A 25,270-nucleotide genomic window follows, 5' to 3' on the forward strand; every position below is an offset into this window, starting at 1 on the left:
GCAAAAACTCACAATATGAGAAAAGAAAGAGTCATCAAGCAGTGAAGATGATTTTGTGGTCCTCACTTCCTAAGAAAAGGAAAAGACAGTAGCCTACTAGGTCCAACCAACATCCAATCCAGGTGCATTTCAGGATGTCAGTGGTCCAGTTTGAGTTGCTAAGAGCTATACCAGAACCACACATTAAAAGATTACGAATCACCACCATCATGGCCTTAAGACCAAAACTGTCCACACAAGCCTTTTAAAAAAATCCTTTAAAATTGGAAGAAACCTCAGGAAGAGACAGACATTCAATAGATGTTATGTGTACAAAAAAGACCAACATAAAAATCACAATATGAGCTCTCAGGAAGATAGAGTTAAAGATATAAGATATATATATATAAACATAAATGAAGAACTTTCTTTCTTTCTTTCTGTTCACACTCATCATGTATTTCCGTGAATTGGCTGTGGTGTTCAATAAAGCGCCTCACCATTTCCTCTTTTCACACATTTACCACGATGACGCCTGTTGTGCTGCTGTTTGCTTTGTCTCTGCTGCAATCATGTGAAACACAAGGTAACACAGAATTTTATATATATTTCTGTTTTATGACTTTTCTAGAAGCAGTACTGTAGCACTGTTCAGACAATCAATATCTTAAAATTTCACTGCTGATGTTTGACTGATGTTGTTGGCGTATATGGTGTCAAATTTAAGTACTACACAGTCTAGAACTGTGGTTGAGCCCTATCCTGCTTATCTTAGGGGAATCTGTCTCTCTGTATACTACACTCAGGTGGAGTAGTTGCTTTGAGTTTGTCACATTGCTGCAAATGGATTTACATTGGAGTTAGATGAAAGCCTGGTTCGTCGCATACGGATGCTAAAGGGTCGCTCGTACATCTGTATGCGAAGCATGGCAAGAAGTCCGTATTTGAAAACCCGGATATGAGACCAGGCTGAATATTTATGTATTGAGCTGCTAAGTGCTTCATTATCCTCATCAGCTGGTTAGAAACTTTTTCAGCCGTTGGCTGCTGAGCAGAAAGCATACAAAATGTTTTTAGAGCTTTTCTTGCTGAAAACAGCTGCATGAAACAAACAATGAGCTGACAGACACTTTACGTAGAGGTCCGTAGAGCTGAAGGGGGATAATTTTGTTCGGGTTTTTCACTATGGGCGACAACTTTCACGTACAGACAGTCAAGTCATACATTGTTAATGTAGACATGTTGATTACAGCTGCTTCAAACACACAGATGATGTTGATGTCTGTTCTTCTTGCAGGTACCAGCTCTGGGACTCCTGTGTTTGAGCAGACAGGAAAGGATTTAATTCTGCATGTCAAGGAACGTGTTGCTCTGGAAGAAGGCAGTGATTTTAAATGGAAAGTTGGCAGTACAAATATTGTAAAATTATATCCTGGTGTCATTCCAATTTTTCCAAATAATTTCAAGGGAAGAGTTGAATTTTCTGTACAAAATTACACTTTATGCTTGAAGGATGTACAAAAGGCTGACAGTGGACGTTACACTGCAGTTGTGAGTGGGAACAATGACATGGTTGTAGCTGATTACAAGGTCACAGTTCTTGGTAAGTTTCTTAACATTTTAAATGATGCTCCACAGCAGCACCCTGTTTCAAAACCCTCATACCTGTTTATTTTCCTTCCAGATCCAGTGTCTCCAGTTAAGCTGACAGTGGACTCTGTGTCCAGCAGCTCAGACTCCTGTAACCTCACTGTGACCTGCAGCACACAGGACTCTCACATCAGCAGCACTTTTTTGTGTCACAACAAAACTTGCAATGAGGAGGGAGGAAAGACATCAGAGGTCACGCCTTATCATTCTTCTATGAACTTCTACTTGAAGCAAGGTGTCATCATCTGTAACCATAGCAACCAGGTCAGCTGGAAACACTTTGAGCAGAAGATTGAACATCACTGTCAGCAACCTCCAGGTAAGATTCAAAGACACTATAGCAAACAAATAGTGATCGACAGCTCAAAGTTACTCATATACATTCAAACATTTTGCCTGACAAAGTTCTCTGGAGGCAGATTGGTTCAGTTCAGCCACAATGGAGAGTCATGTAAAAACAAAGTTACTTAATGTTCCTAATGTGTAAACATTTTCTTTGCTTCTATTAATTATATGCTCTCAATGCTCTCAACACTTTCCATATTGATCTTGGCACAGATGGGATGGTTGGATGCATTTTTTTTCCAGTTAGCAACATTATTCCGTCTAAAGGAGCCTCATGAAAGGCTTTTTAGTTACATTATTTTCAGAAAATACTCATAAGCTTTTCAAAGAGCGTCCAATAGTTTTCACATGCTGTTTTCCTCATGAATGCATTTGATAAAGCCAGCCAATCACACTCTCCCTCTGCTCAAACGGCTCATTTCAAAAAACAAAAAGTTTTCTAGCCTTTGGATTACTCGTGAGGACCTCGTGAGTCCAGGCCTATTTTTGTACGTCTCGTGGACGTTCAGAACAAGTTTGATATTTGAATGTCTGACTAGGTCCCCTTTTTTTCCCATAGGAATGGATGGACTTCAGGTTAAATTACATACACACACAGAACCGTGTGGAAAAGAGGCATAAACAGCAGCGTTTACATTGTACAGGATATTCTTGTGTCATTCATTATCACCCATATGTCACCAAATACTGTGGGAGTCAACACACCAATCTTACTGGTCAGAAAAAGATTTGCAGTTAATCCTTTTTGAAAGTCAAGATCTGAGACATTATTTCTGTGTCCTGGTGATCAAATTGGATGATGGCGGGGTTATTTCAGTGAAGTCTGACAGGAAAATTGTCTCTTTAGAAATATTTGTAAAAATAAAACTGCAATCTTTATAAGTCAACATTTCTGATCTAGTTCTTTGGTTTCTTCACAGAGTCTAATATACTCAATGGGGCTGGGATTGGCATTGGAGCAGCTGGCCTTGTGATTGTTCTTGGGATCATTTGCTCCTTCTTCCTCTGCAGATATTGTAAGTCCCAGCATGCTGTTCAGTACGGTGTATTTAGAATCTTCACAATAGTTGCAATTAGCTAAAAATCCTGTATTGCAGCAGAGCACACCCTTCACACCTGCACACTTCACTGTATGATTAGACATAACATAGACGTAACATACTGGCAATGTGAAGGCTGGAAAAAAATAGCATTTAAAAGACTGAAACGAGTCAATGAATAAAGGAAATGTAAAATTAGTATTTCTAATACCCTGATTACATCCCTGCTAATCTTATCTTTGGAAAAATAACATTACTGTAAGTCTGGGTCAGTCAGAGACCCCCGGAGCTGTTCTGTGTCAGTACAGTTCAAAATATCGTCTTTGTTTATTAAGTTCACAATTTGTAGAAGAGAGAAGGGAAATGTTACCCATCAAATCAACTTCTTCATTATTTTTTATGGTTGACCTACAGATAAAAAAAAGAGCAACGGAAATACAATATATGAAGTTCCTCAGGTAAGCAGCAAGTTGTATTTATTTTCTTTTATTTCTTTTTTTCCTTTTACATAACTCTCTAAGCATTGCCAGTGAGGAACTGAGGAACAGAATTTCACATTTTGAGGAGATCAACGATGAAGGCTCGATTTTCATAAATAGCTTATGAAGCTTTGAGGCTTTCTTTCTAAAAAGATTTGGAGCTTCCGGGTTTCAAACTCAGGAAACACAATGACATCTGGTGGCCTGTAAAATGTATTTCAGCCCTTAAAGACTGGGGCTGAGGCACCATCACCACACCTTGCTATTAATAGTGTGCCTCATAGTCTCATCATTATATGTGTGCAATACAAGTCCAAGAAACCTCATTAAATCTGTTTACTTTTCAGAAGTGCATCATTAAATATAGATGTTATTGTGCAAATTGTTACAGTGAAAATAATAAAAGGCCCAGATAAAATATTTTTCCTGACATGAAACATTAATGTGCCTTATGATGTAGTTAAGTCCGAGTGCCACTGTGGGCTCATGTTTTTACAGTTCAGGGTTGATATTTATGTGACATTTCATACAAGTCACATGTGAGACTGAAATTCATTCAAACTCAGAGTTGTATTATTTACAATATTATTAAAATAATAATAGAAACTCAGAAGAATTAATTTTTTCCATAACTGAGTAAACAAGCTGTTCTCAGAGGAAAATAAAGTCCCAGAACACTGTTTGAAGCTAGAAAGGTGGCAGGGTCCGCCACATATAAACAAAGTTAAACAGTATGAAATTGTGTTGTCCTTTAAGGTCAGTTTGTTTATTTAGTTTATTCAGTCATGAAAACAAAAAAGTTTGTTTGTTTAGTTTGTTTACATATAAAAATCAGTCAATGAAGATCTTTAGCTTCTGATTAAAATGTCTTCCCCAAAACTACTCAGTGCATTTTCAACTTAACCTTACTTTTATCAAATCATTACTCAATTTCACGGGGAATTGTTGCTTATGATTTTGTCTTTCTAATGTAGATCACTACATTTCTCAATTATTCTGCTCTCCTCTTATTCCACTAATGTGCCAACCATTAGTTCAGCTTTTAAAACGGTCACGCTGAATGAAGCACAGGTGACGTGTGAAGCTTCAGACAAGTGATCCAGTCTCATTAATTCAATGCAAGCTCCGGCACGATGCATTGAAACAGAAGTGACACAAGCTTTGCAGCTTCATCTGCCCATCTCTGACTTTAAAATCTAAATCTCTGTTAGTTTAAGTGTAACAGAAATCTAGCCTTCCTAATGCATTGGCCAGCCACAACTATCACACTCACTCTCATATAAATTACATCCATCTTCTTTGCTACACCAACGGCTGCACCCAGTCGGCTGCCGGCTGCACACTCACTAGCAGATATCTCTTTGTGCTGCTTCCTTGTGCTCCAATGTGTTGTTGTGATCTGAAGAATTTCTACATGTACTGTGATCCATAAATTCAAACCTGTTGATTGAGTTATCTTTGAACCACGAGTTTGGATATATTCTATGTACAGCAAAGAAATAATGACAAGCATTTCATTTTCTTAACAAGGTAATCTGGTTTATTTTTAGGACGTCACTAAAACAGAAAGTCTGTATCAGGATCCTACAGACGAGGTCTCAGGTCTTTCTCCACCATCCATCTACTCCCTGGTGCAGTTTCCAACAAGACCTGAAGAACCCCCCACCCCTCAGCCAGAGACCATATATGCTCAGGTTAACAGAGCTGCCAAGACCAATTGCAGTCTTATTTAAATGTAAATGTTGGACACTGTATTCTGCCTCAGCCAGAGGTCTTCTAACATGCTGGCACACAGGGCACGCTGGAGCCTCTTGCAACCATGTCTGGTCGTAAAACACAATATGAAATATTTTCTTTTATTCCTCAAAGACTTATTTGTCCTGTAAATACCACATTTTTTAAAATTTTGGAATGGTTTCTAGACAGTGCTTGGAAAAAATGAAAAAGAAAATAAAAAAATCAGTGCCGGTACCCTCCTTCACATGCTGGCTACTGATGAGGTAGCCTGGACGTGCCTTCTTCTGGTCAGTTCTGCTCCACTGCTCTTTTCTAATCACACATAGAGCTGGTCTCTGAAATAACTTAATTACATGAAGCTTTTTATGTGTCCCTGGAAAAGCAGGACAAAGTTAAGAGCACCAAATATTTGTGTGATGATGTGCTGGGAGGGGTTTCAGCTTCTTCAGTGTGAATTTGCCCATCTCTGAGGAATATAAACTGTAGGCCTATGTCAAAACACAATCACAAACAGCAGTGATACTATCTCTGATAGATTATCAGTGTGTTTTCTTGCCTAATTCACTCGTGGAACGCAGAATAAAGAGTTGAGATGCTGAAACGATCACTGCAGATTGCAAGTCGGCCTTGGAGCATTGCAATGAAGGCAAGCGGGCAGCGCTTTGGTGCGACTCATGCCTTCTTTGCCTCACTGCTGTGATAAGGAGTGGGCAGAAAAGAGTACTGCTGGCTTGTGAGAACTGCTGGTATGCAAGAGAACTGTATGACAAAAAGTAAAATGTAGAAGTCAAAGTCAAGGACGTTGACAGGTCGTTGGCTCGACTTCCCGGCTATAAAATTACCCGGCTCTTCTGCATTGTGGGGTCCATAGAGCGTGCGCACTAGACACTTAAACCAACTAACTTCTGGTTTAGTGCCTGGCTAACTTGAATAGAGATAAAAGGATTTAATCTTGCAGCTCTTCTAGACTTTCCAAATTTTATTGGACTGAATGGCTCAAATTTGGATTCAAATGTTGAGAGTTGGCTTCGAAGCTGGTCAGTACCGGCCCACTTAAAGCGCTGGTTGTACATGGTTTCAAGCTACACAGAAGGCAACATTATGGGTGAACATGAGGCTGCTTTCTGACTGTGTTGAGAAACTGCCTTAGTATTGAGATAAAACCAGACGAGTCAGATCACTGCAAGGTATACGAGGCATGAACACAGCAGAGAAGTAATACAGAGATTTTATTTGGAGACAGTAAAAATTAAGTGCAAAAATCCAGGTATGTTCTCGCTGTAAACTGAAAAGCATTTCATGTGTTTGAATTTGTTGTGGAGCTTACAGAGAATATTCTACAAGGCCTCAGATAGTAGATAGTAAACAAAGATAGGTTTTTATTTATGATTTACTACTTATTGGTACTGCTTTCATTTTTAATGCAAATGTTAGAAATTTAAGAGCCACAAATCTAAAATGGCTGCCATTGCCCAAGTTGGAAATGATCTTTGTGATGTGTGTATTTTCATGTTTTTAAATAAATAAATAATTATTTTGGCCATCTGTTTTGTCTGTCTCCATGTGACTCTGTCTTACATTTAGTGTGTATGTACTACACGTAGTATATGAGTGTAAGTATGTGTCATAACCATGTTGTTGGTCAATTTGACCCAATTCTACTTTTGTGCTGCTGAAATATTAGCTCTCTTTTCAACCCTGAAATTACTTTCAATTATGTAAATGGTTGCACAGGATCATGATAAAAAAGTCTTATGGTTGAATATTGTTATGCCTTTATTGTGTTGACTGGTTTAATTTGGCCGGTCGTGGTAAAAATGAGTTTTCCCACATTTTTTGTGAAATGCATTAACAGATTTAGATGCTAAAAATTTAGTAGAAGACAATCAGTCCAAGCTGATTTTCAACTGGGATACTGCCATAGAGGGAGTGGTCATTCAGAGATAGAAAATGTTTAATGGTCGAGTAAAAATAACTTCATTACCTTAATTGAAGCAACAAGTGAAGACATTGTTTTTTCTGGTGATCCATTTTTAAAGTCTGATCCAAAGTGTTTTTGTCCTGTGACTTGAACTGGTTGAAACCAAGTGAAAAGTGGAGTGGAAAATAAAATCAAGGGGAAAAAAAATCCTCTCTGAAACAGAGTGGAAAAAACATTTCAGGAGATTTTCTTTTTTCATGTGTGAACCTGAGTGGAAAACAAAAATCAGAAGAAATGTTTTGTTCCGCCTCACCAACATGCCAGCAGGCGTAGTTACCAGTGGGCTCCAGCAGGGGGCACATACAACTGTTGAGCAGAACCCTGGCTGTATCCTCTCTGTCTTTACATGATCTGAGGAAAGTTTGTGTCCCTTCCACTCAAACAGCCTCCTGTCCAGAAAATTTCACTCAGTTTCAAGCATAAATCTAAAAAAAAATCTAATCTAAATCTAAATCTAAATCTAAATCTAAAATGGCTGCCATTGTCCAAGTTGGAAATGATGTGATGTGTGTATTTATTTGTTTTCAAATAAACTATTATTTTGGCCATCTGTTTTTCTTGTGATTTCTTCTTACATTTAGTGTATGTATGTGTGTGTACTGTATATGAATATGAGTGTGTGTTTCCTTACCATGGTTTTTGTCATGATCCTGTTTTTTGTTGTTCTCTCATTTCCTGTTTTATTCTGAAATTGTGCCCTGAAAAGCACGTTTCTTTTCAGTTCCTCCTTCTGTGTGATTTTCCCTCCTTCCAGTGTCTCACCCTTTCTTTCCCTGCCTCACTCCGGCTGTAACTCACCCCCTTGTTAGTTTGTGTGTGTGGATATAGTCTTATAGTGCTCCCTCATGTCTTTGTCAGTTCGTCTTGTGATGCCACCCATGTAAACTCCAGGGTTATCTCCAGTGTCTCCCCGTGGTATGTTTCTGTTTTTTTTCTGTTCCTACTTTGCTCTCATGTTTACTGGTTTGAACATTTCTTTTGATTTGTACTTTATACTTGGTTTGTACTTTGTGGTAGTTTTTTTGTTTGTTTTGCATTTTTGCACTTCTTGAATTTTTGCTTATTTCTCAGCTTTAGTTATTAAACTCGCCTTTTTCGGTGTTTTCTGCATTTGGGTCATCATCTTCCTACCACATTCTAACAGTTTTGGTCAATTTGACCCATTATTACTTTTTGAAATATTAGTTCTCTTTTCATTCCTGAAATTCATTGTTGTTGTGAACCAGATACTTTCATTTATGTAAATGGTATTGGTTGCACAGGACCATGATAAAAAGGTCTTATGGGTGATTTAATTTGGCATGTTGGCTAAAAGTTCCATTCAGTGCTTTATCAGATTAAGATGAAGCTAAAATTTGACTGAGAGACGGTCGGTCCAAGCTGATTTTCAACAGTGGTACTGCAATAGAGGGCGTGGCCATTTAGAGACAGGAAATGTGTCAGACGTAAAGATTGTGTAAAAATACCTTTTTTACCTTAATTGAGGAGTGTTATTCTCAAGTATCTTAAATTGTGAGGACTGAAATGTTTATTAAACAGTTGTTAAATAAATCTGGGTGTGCAATGTGCTCTAATGGTTAAAGTGTGTGTGTGTGTGTGTGTGTGTGTGTGTATACGTTATGTAGCTCTTTTTTTCTTTTGACTTCTACTTCCTCCTTTAGGCACAGCATAAAAGACAAATGAAACTTCCTCATTCTGTATGTGACATGAGTTATAATGGGACCTATTTCACTTGTATGTTGTGTTTTTCTGGCACATTTGTCGCAAGGTAAGAACTTTCGCCATTAATAATTCATGGTTTGGATTTCCTCCTTTTGCTTCCAAAATCTAGTTGTTGTATCTCAGCACTAAAACATCGTGGTTAAAGATCAAATAAGGCAAAAACTTCTAAACCATTTTTAAAATATACTCTCTTTTCTTGGTTGGGTCTTGATTTCAAAACACATATCATCCTGACATCTGTCGCTCTATAATGAGAATTAACATGTTTGTGGGATCGACTCAAAATGAAAAAAAATTTATCAAGTAAGTCAATACTTGTTATCAGGACCAAATGATCCTTGGCTTTGGTCTTTTTAGGTTTTCTAAACAATGTATACAAATATGATATACATATTTTTTAATAAAAAGGCCCTATTTTATGTTGAAGCACACAAAACATTTCATAGTGTCTTGGAGCACTATACCAGAGCTATCTTGGTCCGTATCGGTGCTGTGGAGAACAGTGTTGATGCCACGGACCTGACTTTAAAAAGAGGAACTAATTATTAAGCAATCAGTAATTAATGAGTAGTGGATAGTTTGTGTCACTCAGCAGCTGGTCCATAGTTCTACTCATGAAGAAAGTGGTCAGTATGTATGTAATATAGTATTTCCAAGTCTTTTCTGAAGTAACTCATCATTATCTTATAAAGTCATTGAACCACAGTTACTCAGGAATTACTCAGTAATGATTCATTAATTATCGAGTCGTTTCTGATTCATTCCTTACTCACTCCTCAGTAGCTACTCACATTTTTGTGTACCATATTGTAAAGTGTTACCAATATAATAACTAGAGACCATCTGGTGATGGGATCACAGGAGCCGTAACACCTATTAACATGTTCACAATCTGACCCATGACAAATCACTAGTCATTACTACTGAAAACCAGTTGCAATAGAGTGGACAGGAGAGATTAGAGGTGGATACAGAGATCTGCAACTTACAGTAAGACAAATGTGGGACAGGGCTGTAAAGTGGAGGGTCAAATGCTGGTTTCCCCCGTTCTACCTCACCACTTCTGGCCTCTTTTCTTAGAAGACACCCATCTCTGAACTCCACCTTCATTTTGATCTAAACTGCCCACCTGTAAAGTTTTTTGTGATGATATCATGCTGATAAAAGTCTTTCTACAGACAGACAGAGACATATAACCACATGGCAAATACTCAAAACTACTTCTGTGTTAGTTCCCGCCTAAAAGTTCTCTCCAGGACCACATTTTACCATGATGACAAACACAGTCACAAACTGAAAACATTATCAGCTAACACTGTTGCAAGTTGAAATAATGACAATAAAAATAACTCAAGCAGCCTGAGTTAGCTAAATCAAATAAGGATCTTCCAAAGTTAGTCTCTCTGTACTAAGTATCTTCTTTGACACTGAACCGTGTCAACAGGAGACATGATTATGTAAGCAGTTATTCTTTCATCAGAGTATTGTGGCTTTTTCATAATCCTCTATGCACGTAAAACTACAGGTATGACTGTGTGTATAAGGAATTAGGTTATGTCAATTTAGCTAGTTTTTACATTTAAATAAATATACAGTGCTACAAGATATCACATAGTAATGTTGACAAAGAGGGACTGTTATGTTTTAATGTGTGGGAGGTGGGTGCAATGGGTGAGAAGAGCAGCTGCCATTTGACAGAGAAGAATTTTTTCTCTTTTACCACAAAGAAACTCAACAGTGAACGGAAACCATAACCTGCAGCCCACTTCCTTTATGTATTCAATGCAGTTTAATGGTGCCTTTTTCATTGCAGCAAACAGTGTTATTCTGGAGTTAATTTTAAATAACTAGCAGTTTTCACACAGGTGGTTACTGTGGATATCAGATGCTTCTTGTACCTAAATGCTAAAATAACAGGTCTGTCAGTGCCTTTAAAAACAACCTATAACAGCTACATTTTCTTAGCTGTGCTTTGGTTAGGGCCGTGTAAAAACTTCTGATTACTAAAACTGTTTTACTATGGTAAGGGAAAGATAACATTCAGAGCAGAGCCGTTTCTTAATATATGTGGACTGTACGGTTGCACGTGCGTAAAATTCCAGGATGATTGCGGTGTATGAGTAAAAGGCGAACGGAGCGTGTATGCATGTTTCCTGTTATGCGTGTACACAGTTTTCTACATCTGAACATGCACAGAGCTTTATACTTTCGGCTCCAGGTGTGTCTGACAACGAGGGGAGCACTTTGTTGTGACTCAGCACTAGAGCGACCAGACATCCTGAAAAATGTGGGAAAGTCCTGAATCATGAGCAGTTGTCCCCTGCCCTGTCTGTCCCAGAAATTAGTATATAATAAGAACAAGTGAAAACGAGAGCTGTCTGTATGCAGTGGGAGTCAACTTGAGACTTATAATGCTAATGACACTGGACTGGGGGCAGCATTATTGAGAGATGCTCTGAACGCATCCTGTATTTTGAAGAGCTGCAAAATTGTCATGAATAATTTAGAACATAATGGAAAAACTGGCAACCAGCTGCTGCTGTCACCACAATAAAGAAAACTAGAAATTCAAATGACAGAACCCTTTTGTCAAACTAAAAATGAGTCTATATGATAAAGAAGATCAATAGTTTTTCAGTCTCCGAATCATGAGAATATCAAAAACAAATCATTTCTGAAGGCTATAACTTCTGCTTAAAATGATCACATGTCATGTTTGTTTTTGTAAAATACCTGCATGTGAATTTTGTGAAAACCCAAATGCAAAAACACCAGGAGGAGGCAGCGTGGGGAGCAAAAAAACAAGCTTCCAATGAGAAGCTGAAATCCAGAAAAAAAACAAGAAATGTAAATACTAAAAAACCAAAGTAGCAACACAAAAAGCCTCTACAAAATTCAACCAAAAGCAAAGTATGATATCAGGAAAACTATGAGGAGTAAAAAACCAAACACACAGAGACACTGGAGGACAACTGTGAGAAGTTCAGGGGAACAACACGAGACTGGAGAAGAAAATGGACAAACTAACAAAGACAAGAGGAAGCACACAGACTATATACACTCAAGGGCTGATTACAGACAAGACACAGGTGGGCACAGAAAAAGGGTGGGAAATCAAACTGAGAGGAAATGAAAAGCAAAACATGACACATGAGGGTAAATCTTCAAATAAAACAGGAAACTACAGAAACAGAGTCATGATAGTGCAGGTATCACTGTTGCACAGATAAGGCAGAACTCAATAATGACAATAGGAAATGCACAGACAGCCAGCGGCTTCAGGTCGTCCTTCACTAATTCAACAATTCAACATCCAGTGAAGAAAACGATGATAAAAGTAAAGAACTCAGAGAAAGATAGTGAACAGCAAAAACATTGTATTAAGTTCTACAAAAATTTCAGAACCAGTAAATTGAGCGAAGTTCCTTTTTTGTTATTAAACTAATTCTGCAAAACATTTTTGTTCAAAGTATATTTTCCCCTCACATGCACACTTCTTCTTATTACAGTAATTTGGGCATTTTTGTGTTCTGTTTTCTAAAGAAACACAGTGGAAAGACCGTGATGTTGAAATGAGAAACACTTAAGACTTAGATCTTACTCTCACTGTGCTCAGTTTCACTAGTTAAACTCCTCCATCCATACAAACTGTGTCACAAGACAAAGTCAGTTTGAAGTATTTTAAAGACATTTCTGAATCATTAATAAGCCACGAGGAGCTGAAGTCATTCATAATTTTGAACAGATGATCCAATGTGTTGGAAATATAGTAGGAATGAGGTATAACATTCAGCCTATAGACCAAATAACCATATATTGTTTGTGATGTTTATTGTATCATGTGTTTACTGTTTCTACAGGGTCCAGTGCTGTGACTCCTGTGTTTGTGCAGAAGGGAGAGGATGTGATGCTGAATCTCAATGAAACTGATGATCTGAAGGACAATGCTGTTTATTGGAACTTCAATAATAAAAGTACCAATAAAGAATCGTTTTTAGTCAGATGGTTTCCTCGTAATGAACCACAAGTCTCTCCAGGTTACACAGGAAGGATTGAGTTTACTGTGAAAAAATACTGTGTGAAACTGAAAAATCTACAAGAGACAGACAGTGGAGTTTATACTGCACGAGTGATGGGGCCTGTTGATTTACAAACAAGAGCTGAATACAGCGTCACAGTTCAAGGTGGGTTTGTTCACATCTGAGACACTAAAATGAAGTTTCTGCTGTCATGTTTCTAAAACGTTTCACACCTTTTTCCCACCTCAGATCCAGTGTCTCCAGTTAAGCTGACAGTGGACTCTGTGTCCAACAGCTCAGACTCCTGTAACCTCACTGTGACCTGCAGCACACAGGACTCTCACATCAGCAGCACTTTTACATGTGACACCAAAACCTGCAGTCAGGAGGGAGGAGAGAGATCAGAGGTCACGACCTCTGGTGCTTCTCTCAGAGTCTACCTGGTGAATGACTCAATCACCTGTAACCATAGCAACCAGGTCAGCGGGACCAAAAACATGACAAAGATTTGGGATTTCTGCCCCCGACATGATGGTAAGACTGAAAAACAAAACAACCAACTGTTGATAAAGTAATAATAATAATGGAAATAAAAATGACATCATTAATTTAGTCTTATTTTGGAAATACATTTTAAAAATATGTTTTGCAGTCCAAAACTTGTTAACTTTTTTTGACCTCATCTCAAGACGACCTCTTTTACTGTGAACAACATTTTCTTGGACAGGAAACACAACAAGTGTACGTAGAGGAGGAACATAGAATCTTTTTTAAAATCATTCAAAGTTTTTTTTTAACTTGAAAACACCTGGGTAAATCTATTAGTATTTAGTAGGTTATGAAATGATTAATTATTCATTATAACAGATCACTTTTTTACTGAGACAATTTTATAATTAAAACTTCAGTCTGATTTTTTTTATTTCGAATCTACTCGATAAATTAAAATAGAGCAAAGAAATATGCATTGATGACTAATGTTAATCAGAATCTTCCAGTAAAGTCACATGACATTTCTATTACAGTATGTTAAAAAGACAGGCTGGCAAGATGTGGTATCATTTTCTAAACTGGTTTTGTTTATTTTTACAGATCTTAAACCGGACATCGTAGTTTTCATTGTGCCTTTTTTCGTCCTAAGTGTCTTGCTCCTCATAAGTGTGGCAGTAGTTTTTTATCTCCGAAAGAGAAGAAAACGTAAGTCCAAGTGTGCATTTTAACACAGAATTGCAAAGTAAAATCTACAAAATACTGTTTGTTTACAGTGTCCTAGCTGCCATACACATAAACCCCTTTGTGTTTGTAGGCAATGCAATTACAATCGTTACATAATCCACAGTATCACAGGTCCCTTCACACTGTATGGTTAGGAATCCACCACTGTTCATTCTTTACCACAGTCAGTGTTGTACCAAACTTCTGTGTAACTTAAAGCCCTTATTTATAGATTCAGTAATAGAAGTAATTATTGCGTCTTTTGAATTATTCTATAACCAGAACTGATTTTCGGTGTAGAAAAATGAGACATTCTCAGAATTACACTTGTCCTTGTGCTTTAGCCCATTCATCCTAAGCATCAGATCTCAGGTTAGTCAACAACCTCCCACAATATAAAAATCCTACACATAGAGGCTGTTAAATGTGCTGTTGTGCATGTGCATTCAGACTCAATGTAGGTGCACCTCAAGAAATGTAAATGTAATTCAATTAAGTAGTGGAAAAGCTAAAAATCTTAAATTATTTAAAAATAAAGCTCTCAAAATGAATTGTAAATTAAAGCAACATGTATTTTTTATGACTGACCTGCAGAAAAAACAGAGACCATCGAAAATACAGTGTATGCAGTTCCTGAGGTAAGAGGTTTTTTTTTTTTTTTTTTTTAAATCTGACTGACAAACCAAATGACAGAATTTCAAATTCTGAGTCACTTAACGACTGAGACTGATTTTAAAGGTCCAGTTTGTAAGAAAGTTGATTTTTGAGTCTCATTCTCACAACTCAGTGCTTTGGGGTGGCGGTTGACCCGACCTACAATACCAAAACTTCAGTTTTTTTATCAAGTTGGGAATGAGATTAACTGTTTTAGGAAGTGGACCTTTAAGGGAAACGGGCAAAATAAAGAAATGTTTTACAAAGACAAAAAGTAGAGCCTCACATACTATTTAATGTCCCTATGCACACCCGTCACTATATATTACCTGACAAAGTGGCCTGAGACTTCTTGCTCCTAACTTCTGCATTAATCTGCTGTTCCAGGTCCTGTTGCTCGCCTCCTGCCTGCCATGTCACTGGTTGTGCTGCTTGCTTGTGCTTGAATGTTTTCTTTGGAGCCAATGAGCCTGATGAATCTCCAGATAGACTACGATATATCCAAACCTGCTGCAGAGGTCTGGCAATTAGTCCACTCAAACTGCTGCATGTTTCATTTTATGCTTCATGCAGCTTATGTGTTGTTTACCTGTGTTTAATTATAGGGTTTTCTTAATCAATTTAATGCATTACTAGAAACAAAGGGTCCATTTCTGAGAATAATGTTCGCAACACAAACTCCAAAACTTAAAATAATAAAACATTTAATAGTTACAAAGAGACAACACTGCAGCAATGTGATTAACATTAGGTATTTTATGTATTTTATATCATGAATTTTATCCTCCCTTTGCTTCTGTTTGTTGGCACACATCATAATCATAGCTACATGCAAGAATGGATATTTAATTTTACCGTCACGGGGGGATAATAAATAGAACATTTCTCACAGGAAACTTTGATGACTGCCATTAAACTTTACTGGAAAATTGAAAGATAAATAACTTCAGTGTTGTACCAACATGTTAAAAAACGTAGCTGCTCAGTAGCTTTATTGTGGCCATGCTGACAGTGAAGAGGGGACCCAAACTTAAGATACTTAATAATCACATTGTTGTCACTGCCCCCCCAGTAATTTTAGGATTCAGCTGCATGTGCCTTCATGCGGCGCCAGAAGTTTGTACTCTGTGTATTCTCACAGAGTGAATGTAGAGAATATTGTGAGCAGAAAACTCTGCACTTGTGTTAAGTGCTTTTTCAAGCCATGTCATAGTTTAGTGAAAGGTGCAACAAAGTAAACTGTGTTTACTAACTGTAATGTTCTGTATGTGTTGCCAGAGCGGTGCTTTCTTTATGTGTGTGTGTTTTAGTTGCAGGGTGTTCTCACATTTTTAGACACAGTGAAACCATGTCCCACACCCCCTCTGCTGCTGAAGGAAAATGCTTAAAATGTGTCATAGACATATGAGCTGAGGTTAACCATAGTGAGATTACTTCAAATGTTAATACAGTATAATAACACCTTTAGAAATAAAGTGTTAAGTAAAAATTGGAAACAACCTTTGCTGAAAATGTTTTATCTGATTTATTTACCAGGTGGAAGCTGCAGCCCAACATCTGGATCCAACAAGTGATTCTTCTTCTCCAACCTCCATCTACAGCTTGTTGGAGCCTCACACTGGACCTAAGAGATCCACTGAGCCTAGAACCAACACTCTGCCACAGAGCCTGTATGCCTCGATAGAAAAATCTCCCAGGTCCTGAAATGATTCCTCAGGAATTGTACGCCACGTACTGATCCCCACCCTCATACCTTGTGTCACAGTTACTGAGAGTTAAAATCACACCTTATGTAACCTGCTCTGCTCGGGAAAGACTTTTCTCATACACAAACATTTCTCTGTAAATAGCTGTAAAACAATGAAGAAATGTTACTAAACATCAGACATTTTCAGAAGTTCATCTTTGTATTATCAGGTTAGATCTGATATATAAATTCAAACGTCATGAAGAGCATTTTTAGTCTATTATTTTTGTACCAGTATTATGGGCTGTTTCAGTCAAGATGAAATCTCGAACCCCAGATTAGGTTTGGATATTATTATTTATATTATATATGTATGTGTATATTTATGTGGATATATGAATATATCTATGGGTACTTGGGTATTTATCTGCATGTACAGTATTTGTCATTATTCATAATAGGCTCAATAGTGTTGTACATATGTGGCATCACAGAGTGGTGTAGTCTGTACCTAGAAATCAGTTAGCATTTTTGCATTTCCGGTTCCCTCGTCTCAAAATAGATTTTAGAATTTTTTAAATTGGTTTTCTTTTAAGTAACTGAAATATGTAAGTCTGTGGTTACCACAGGATTCAGATATTTACACGTTTTGTTTTACGACATAAAAAAATACAACATTAAATGTCCCACAATTTATTTATAAATTACACGTGTCTTAAAAACAGCGGTTGCTAACAAGTGACTAAATGACACTACAGAAGTTGTCACAGACATTGCATTTTTTCACACCGAACACGGAGACTCATCTACTCACTACTCTGTCTTTACAGGCCGACTTTAGTTACAAGCTATTCTAACTCTAACTTTACAACTTACAACTTGTAACCAGGTTAGGCTACAAAATATGTCATCACTACACCACTCTATTAGGCCAATAATCCTAGTGTTGCATTGATAAACATGCAGTATGGGCACTAAAACTAAAAAAGTGTAGATGAGTTCTGGCCAGTGTGCTGAATCATATTGCATGTAGTTGTAATTCAACAAAGAAAAAATAAGGGATGACCCACTGACTAAAGACAACATGAAGGCAGGAGTTGTTTTGTTCTTCTGTTATTATGTCCTCCATTTTATACATTGTTGTTTAAGATACTTATTGACTATGTGTTGTGTCGCCTAGCTTGAAGCTAAGAGGATTAATATGTTTCACTTTACTTTGAGGCGCACAAAAAGAGAAACTTATGATTTAGGTTAATTGGTAATTAATGAGTAGTAACTTGTTTGTTCCCCTCAGCAGCTGGTTCATATTGATCAGGAGTAACTCATGAAGAAAGTGTTCAGTAAGTCGACCTTACCCACAGGTATTTATGAAACTAATCATTACCTAATGATTCATTAATATAGTATCTCCCAGTCCAAGTCTGTTCTCTAGTAACTTATCAATATCTATATGGTCCTTGAATAACAGTTATTCATTAATTAACAATTAATTGATTTTTAAGTCGTTTCTGGTCTCCACATTTTCATGTAGCCTATTATAGTGCTATCATTGTTTTTACCGATAGAATTGAATTTATTCTTTTGAAAATCCACTTTTGTTATGATCCCAGTTTTTTATGTCATCTTGTTTCCTGTTTTATTTTGAAATTGTGCCCTCATGTGTCCCTTCTTGCTTTTCTGTTCCTCCTTCCAGTGTTTTCCTGTTCCTTTCCCTCACCTGTCCTTGTCCCACGTCACTCCACCTGTACCTGATCCCCTCCTTAGTGTGTGTGTATATAGTCTTTGTTCTCCCTCATGTCTTTGTCAGGTCGTTCTGTCTTCCCCTGTGATACCACTCTGTGTTCCCCACCAGTGTCTCCTCCTGTGTCTCTCTGTCGGTATGTTTCTGATTTGTGTTCCTTGAGTTTTCATTGATTTGTACTTTGCTTTTGTTGCACTTTGTTTAAGCTTTTTGTTGCTGCTTTGTCTTTTGTCCTTGTGACTCATTTTTGTTTTTTCTAGATCTCTTGGTTTTTGTATCTTTCAGCTCAGTTTAAATAAAGCTCACCTTTTGTTCCTTTTTGTGATCCTGCCTCCTGTGTTGTCTGCATTTGGGTTCTCACCTTCTTTGCCAATTTATAACAACTTTAGAAGCAAATACTTCTTTATTGTAGACTTGAAGAGGTCTTCAGTAAAGTATTCCAACATGAAAACAACATCAGTGGTATTTTTTGAGTAAAGTATCATTAAATATTCATATTTTCCTTCAACAGAAGCTCTGATCGATTCCTTGCTAAAAACTCAACAATACTTAACAAGATTATTTAGATTCAATTCATTAGATTTATTGTCATTGCACTGAATACAAGTACAGGGGCAATGAAATACAGTCTGCAGTATACAAGAGGGGGAACAAAAGTCTGTGACACATACTATTTCAGCTTCTATCAGCAAAAACATAAGAAGAGTTTATGTCTTTAATAAGTGTCCAGTAATGGTGCATGTAGCACAAACTGCATCACAGAGTTGACCCAAAAATTACAAACCAAATGTTGGGAATTATAAGTGAACACATGCAATCCTTTTAAGAATATTGTAAGTAAGACCATATGCAGTATCACATATAGTGTGATCAAGGTTATTTCTTTTATGTTGTCGGTCTTACACATGTAGAACTTATTTTTGTTGTTTTTCAATACATCATCCCCACAAAGGTATTTCCTAACATGGCCTTGTCTGTGCATCAATAACATAAATCAGCCGGTCGAATGTGCACGTCCCCCTGTGAGCTTCACACTGCTCAATACAAACAAAACAGGGACCCACTCATAAAAAAACAGATAAACAGCTCTACAGTCCTACAAGTGGTCAAAAACTCAGGGTACCTTTTAACTTGTGTGTTATATATACAAGTATATGGCAAGTTTTTCCTCACTACGTACGCGCAAACTTTTACACAGCCACTATGAGAAGGCCTTTAGGTTTACACATATTGATGACATCATCAAGAACACACTGTAGATGTTCTGGTTCTACCTATTTACAAAAAAAGCATCGCAATCAATCAATCAATCAATCAATCAATCAATCAATCAATCAGTCAATCAGTCAATCAATCAATCAATCAATCAATCAATCAATCAATCAATCATTAATCATAGCAAACACATTCAATCAGATTCAAAATAAAGGAAAAACACATGCAATGGATCAGAGGTCAACCAATCGTTTGTTTTGTCTGTGTGGTTTTTTTCAGGGCCACTGGTTATGAGTAATCGAAGAGCAGATAATGGACATGTGAATTATGCATTTACATTAGAAATGTAAAACTTGGTGTCAATATTTAAAATTTGGAATAATACAAACTCCAACACAAAGTTTAGCTGAGATGCCTTTAAGCATACGTTCATTCAAAATCATTGATGGAATGTAATTAAGTAGAAATTAGAAGTACTGCACATAAGTACAGGTTTGAGGTACTTTTCTTGAGTATTTCCATTTACTTGTACTTTATCCTTCTTACTCCACTACATTTGAAGGCAGATATTGTTCTTTTACTACGTTAATGTACTAACTTTAGTCACTTTTGCTTCTTGAGCTTCTCCATGACATGAACGCTGACGACGGCAGACACCATGATGATCAGACCGACGGAGAACACAATCGTCTTCAGCAGGCACACAGAGAAACCAGCAAAGACCCACTCTGAACCTGGAACACAACAAAACAGCTTGTTTCTTTACAAAACTGATCCAGGCTGTCGAACAACAGCACGAGAAGAGTGCATGTCCACAGATGTCCAAAAGGGGACCTAGTCAGACATTCAAATATCAAACTTGTTCTGAACGTCCACAAGACGAACAAAAGTAGGCCTGGACTGATGGACGTTAAAGTGAAACTCTCGCCAAAATGCAACCTAGGCTTTTTTTGTGAAGGAACCCGAGTCAAACCTTTGTGTAAAAGCATAATTATGTCAAAAAAGCCACTTTTAAGATTTACCGTATTTTCGTTTTCATTTTGTCATTAGCGAAAAACAACAAATTATCTGTACATTGATATGGAACTGAGCTTTAGGAGCTTTCCACCTTTACTCTCCTCCATGTTACGTCGCACTCGGGGATCGACACTAGAAGTGGAACAAGCTACTGCTAGCATGAGTTGTTCAAAAACCTTCTTTTTTAGTAAACTCTGTGTACACAAACAATGTTCTCAATGCTCATGTGTAGAGACCCTGGTGATACTACGAGCAATGTTTCATGTTGTGTCGAGTCTTCTTAGTGTTTTAAAAATAGCGATTTTGATGCTACCATAAAGTTGCCTCTAGCACGCCATTGAAAATGATTTTGACCCGAAAACGAAAATATGGTAAATCTTAAAAGTGGCTTTTTGGTCGTAATTATGTTTTTACACAAAGGTTTGACTCGGGTTCCTTCACAAAAAAAGCCTAGGTTGCATTTTGGCGAGAGTTTCACTTTAAAAAGACACAATCTGAACATCTCCCTGATGTCACTTGTTTGCTGGGAATATACAGGAGCAGCTCTACAATGTTTAAGTTACGGTTTTGGGGACTGTTAACCAACTGTAAACCAGAGGCGAGAAAACTTTTTGGGCACGTGTGTCAGATAGACAATTCTCAGTGGACTGAATAGGCAGCAGTGTCCATGGTCTTATTTTATTAAAATCTATGCTTCTATGGACACGACAAAACTGTGGAAACGAGCCGCTTGAGCAGAGGGAGAGTGTGATTGGCTGGCTTTATCAAATGCATTCATGAGGAAAACAGCATGTGAAAACTATTGGACGTTCTTTGAAAAGCTTATGAGTATTTTCTGAAAATAACTAAAAAGCCTTTCATGAGGCTCCTTTGGACGGAATAATGTTGCTAACTGGACAAAAATGCATCCAACCATCCCATCTGTGCCAAGATCAATATGGAAAGTGTTGAGAGCATTGAGAGCATATAATTAATAGAAGCAAAGAAAATGTTTACACATTAAGATCATTAAGTAACTTTGTTTTTACATGACTCATCATTGTGGCTGAACTGAACCAATCTGCCTCCAGAGAACTTTGTCAGGCGAAATGTTTGAATGTATATGAGTAAATTTGAGCTGTCGATCACTATTTGTTTGCTATAGTGTCTTTTAATCTTACCTGAATGTTGCTCACAGTGATGTTTAATCTCCAGCTCGGCACGTTCCCAGCTGACCTGGTTGCTATGGTTACAGATGATGACACTTTGCTCCAGGTAGACGTTCATTGAAGAAGGATAAGGTGTGCCCCCTGATCTCTCTCTTCCCTCCTCACTGCAAGTTTTGTTGTGACATAGAAAAGTGTGGCTGATGTGAGAGTCCTGTGTGCTGCAGGTCACAGTGAGGTTACAGGAGTCTGAGCTGCTGGACACTGTCAGCTCAACTGGAGACACTGGATCTGGAAGGAAAATAAACAGGTGTGAGGGTTTTGAAACAGGGTGCTGCTGTGGAGCAACATTGAAAACGTTAAGAAACTTACCGAGAACTGTGACCTTGTATTCAGCTACAACTTTGTCTTTTCCAGCACTCACAACTGCAGTGTAACGTCCACTGTCAGCGTTTTGTACACTCTTCAAGCATAAAGTGTAATTTTGTACAGAAAATTCAACTCTTCCCTCGTAATCATCATAACTAATTGTTTCGTTGTTAGCATCTAATTTTACAATATTTGTACTGCCATTGAATTTCCATCTAAAATCACTGTCTTCATCCAGAGCAACATGTTCCTTGACATGCAGAATTAAATCCTTTCCTGTCTGCACAAACACAGGAGTCCCAGAGCTGGTACCTGCAAGAAGAACAGACATCAAAATCATCTGTGTGTTTAAAGCAGCTGTAATCAACATGTCTGTTTACAATGTATGACTTGACTGTTTGTAAGTGAAATTAGTCACTCATAGTGAAAGAAACTGTTCTTAAAATGTCTTTCAGCTCATTTTTCTGATTTTCTGGCCCACAATGATTCTGTATGTTCAAAACTTGAAGTGACCAGACATGTAATATTTTAACTACTACCACTGCTACTACAATACTGTTGTTGCTACAACTAATAACTGATCTTGACACAGCTTGCCCCAGGATAGAGGTGAAACTGAGCCAGCCTGTTGAGAGAAAGATGTAACTCGCACTGGTATTTTTTTTCTTTTCAACTGTGCACTATTACCACTCTGTTTCCTGTAAATAAGACTGGACTTTCTTGAACTTTGTCCTCTTTCTCCCTCTTCTTAACCAGATTATTGCTCAGCTGCTCTGATCCGTTGCTACTTTGGCTCTCCTGTCAAAGTGGCCCGGAGAAAGATCCTCAAATTGTTCTCAATGTCCCTGTGTGACGGAAATGTATCAGTCACTTTTGACAAAAGCATAATAATAATATGATGTATCAAAAAAGCTCAGAAGACTTAACATTATGAAAACATACTGGTAACATGCCATTTCTTTTTTATGAAGATGTCTGTCATTATTTTCTTCATATTAGCAGGGGTGTAAGTAATTCACAACTTTATTACAGACTCAAGGTCCAGATTAAAAATAGACATTACATAACATAAATTACATCTTAACTCACAATAAACCATCATAGTTTAAAAATAATATACATTATACCTGCACCAATGTGTCCACAACTAAAGTAACTTATTACAACTATACAAACTACTGTAATTAAGTCATTTTGGGGGGTATTTTATCTTTTTTTTAGTATTGTTTCAAGTTTGTAATTTACTTGTAAATTTACCTGTAAATTTACCATGTAATGTACTAAGCTACTTTAAAAATCAAAACTGAATACTGAGTACAATTTCAATTAATATCTAAACCTTTCATCAGCTTTTTCGTAGCCAATGAGGCTATCTGATCACAAACAGGCCAATGAAAACCCTGACATGCAGACAACAACCCATTTAACTCTGCAGCAGAAGCAGGTTTGGAGAGGTGACCACGACCACTGAGCAGAACAGAACAGGAGTTTGGAGAAATTCAGGCTGAAGAAACAGAAACCTCTTTGATTGAACACCTGCTATTGATAATAGCTTTAAACAACGGTTAAAAAGTAAATAATACCATGAGTAGTGTTTCACAAGAATGCTTTGTACTTTTAATAAAGTATAATTTTAGTACCAGTAGTTTTGTAATTATTTAATATTTCAGTAATGTAACTGTAATCCTACTTAAGTAGACACTTCCAGTACTCGTTCAGCCACTGCTCATCGTTAGCTCACATCAGTCAACACATTTTTTAATGCAGATAGGTTGTCTTCTAATATCCAACTGTGAAAACAAGGCTTTTGTTTACTGAATTTGTTTTGGAGAATCAGGCTTTTTATTAAATCAGGAGGTTGAATGGATCACATCAAGAAGCAGTAATGTTACGTTTACGACCTGATAATATACTTTTGGACTTGAATTGTTTAAAGTCTTAAACTGTTTCTTTAAATCTACGCAAAGAAGCAGGAATATTGACTGTAATGAAATCACTTCACTCTGTTTTCTTCTTAGAAACGAGTCCTTCTTAGATACGTGATCACTTGGTACATTTTTTGCATGGTTATATACTGCATACAAATGAAAGCTCATTATCTCCTCTTGCCAACTGAAAATCTGAACTAACTGTATGCCGTTTATTAAGAAGCCTGCTCGTAGCTGTAACTATCAATAACATTTAATTAGACAGTTTTCTTTTCCTACCTTGTGCCTTTACACAGACCAGCAGTCCCAGTATCACAAAGATGCACATTATAGAGTCTCTGTTCAGTTGTCCTGTCTGACCGTTATGATGTGTGTCTTGTGTTTTGTTCTAATGCCACAGGGTTAAAGTCTTTGTGACAGCTGTGTTTTTCCTGTCAAAACCACAGAGACTTTCAGAATGTCACCATGTTCATGATGTGAACGATTTACTTCTCTAAGGCAAGGCAAGGCAAGGCAAGTTTATTTGTATAGCACAATTCAGATGTAAGGCAACTCAAAGTGCTTTACAGGCGCATAAAAATTACTGTAAAAGCATTTAAAATACATTAAAACAAAACATTAAAACAAGTTTAGAAATAGGAAAGTAGGCTAAAATAAAAAATAGAATAGGTTTCTGACACCAGCTTCCTGTTTTTTGCTGGATTTACCTCCCATTGTTGTACTTGTCACTCGTCCCATATTTGTCCTTAAGACCCGGTCGTCACCGTGAATTCAGTTTGTTTACATGTACACTACATACGCTAATTAAAATTCTCTTTAAGCTGTTTTACTGTGTAAAATGTTTCTTCTGAATAACTTGAATAAATAAAGTCACTTCATTTATGCTTCATTTGTTCACTTCAGAGGAACTAGTTCTGCACGTCGCACCAGAGTTATCTTATTTTTAATCTTCGTTATTTGACAGAAAACAAACAAAGAAAAAACACTACAATTGTGTCAATACACAGCAAACAATCTACAAAATACTGCAGTTTGTGCTGTGTAATTGTTGTATCACTTCAGGTTTTGCTTCACTTTAACACTTGAACTAAGCTTGGTGGCTAAACGTACTTGCACCACTTCCTCTCTCATAGCTCACACCTCTTGCATTTTTAGATTACGCAGAAACATGACAGATACTGGTGATAAACTGTAAATGCTCCCCACTGAAAACAAACAATGTGTGAGAAAGAAAAAGGAACCTGCAAAATCATTTTAACAATAATCATCATGCACCAAGAAACAGGAATAAAATGAACAGAAAACCAAACAAAAGCAAAACAAAATGAAGTTGTTCGACCAAATATC

At 37.3% G+C, this 25,270-nt stretch overlaps 1 protein-coding gene and 1 long non-coding RNA gene across 2 annotated transcripts; both read left to right on the plus strand.

Moving 5' to 3' along the window:
* Nucleotides 1-1,858: 1,858 nt before the first annotated feature.
* Nucleotides 1,859-6,771, plus strand: LOC311266254. The gene is made up of 3 exons (XR_014623686.1): nt 1,859-1,948; nt 2,895-2,990; nt 5,044-6,771. It is a non-coding gene; the product is annotated as an uncharacterized lncRNA (long non-coding RNA).
* Nucleotides 6,772-8,927: 2,156 nt separating this feature from the next.
* Nucleotides 8,928-16,869, plus strand: LOC311266304 (SLAM family member 5-like; the record flags this gene model as incomplete). Its single annotated transcript, XM_084368595.1, has 6 exons — nt 8,928-8,979; nt 12,794-13,117; nt 13,202-13,486; nt 14,045-14,149; nt 14,762-14,805; nt 16,358-16,869. The coding sequence occupies 6 exons, from the start codon at nt 8,928-8,930 to the stop codon at nt 16,523-16,525; spliced, it is 978 nt and encodes a 325-aa protein (XP_084224721.1). The 3' UTR covers nt 16,526-16,869.
* Nucleotides 16,870-25,270: the final 8,401 nt, after the last annotated feature.

This window comes from Pagrus pagrus (assembly GCF_965226575.1).
Source record: "Pagrus pagrus genome assembly, chromosome: 12".
Lineage (NCBI taxonomy): Eukaryota > Metazoa > Chordata > Actinopteri > Spariformes > Sparidae > Pagrus > Pagrus pagrus.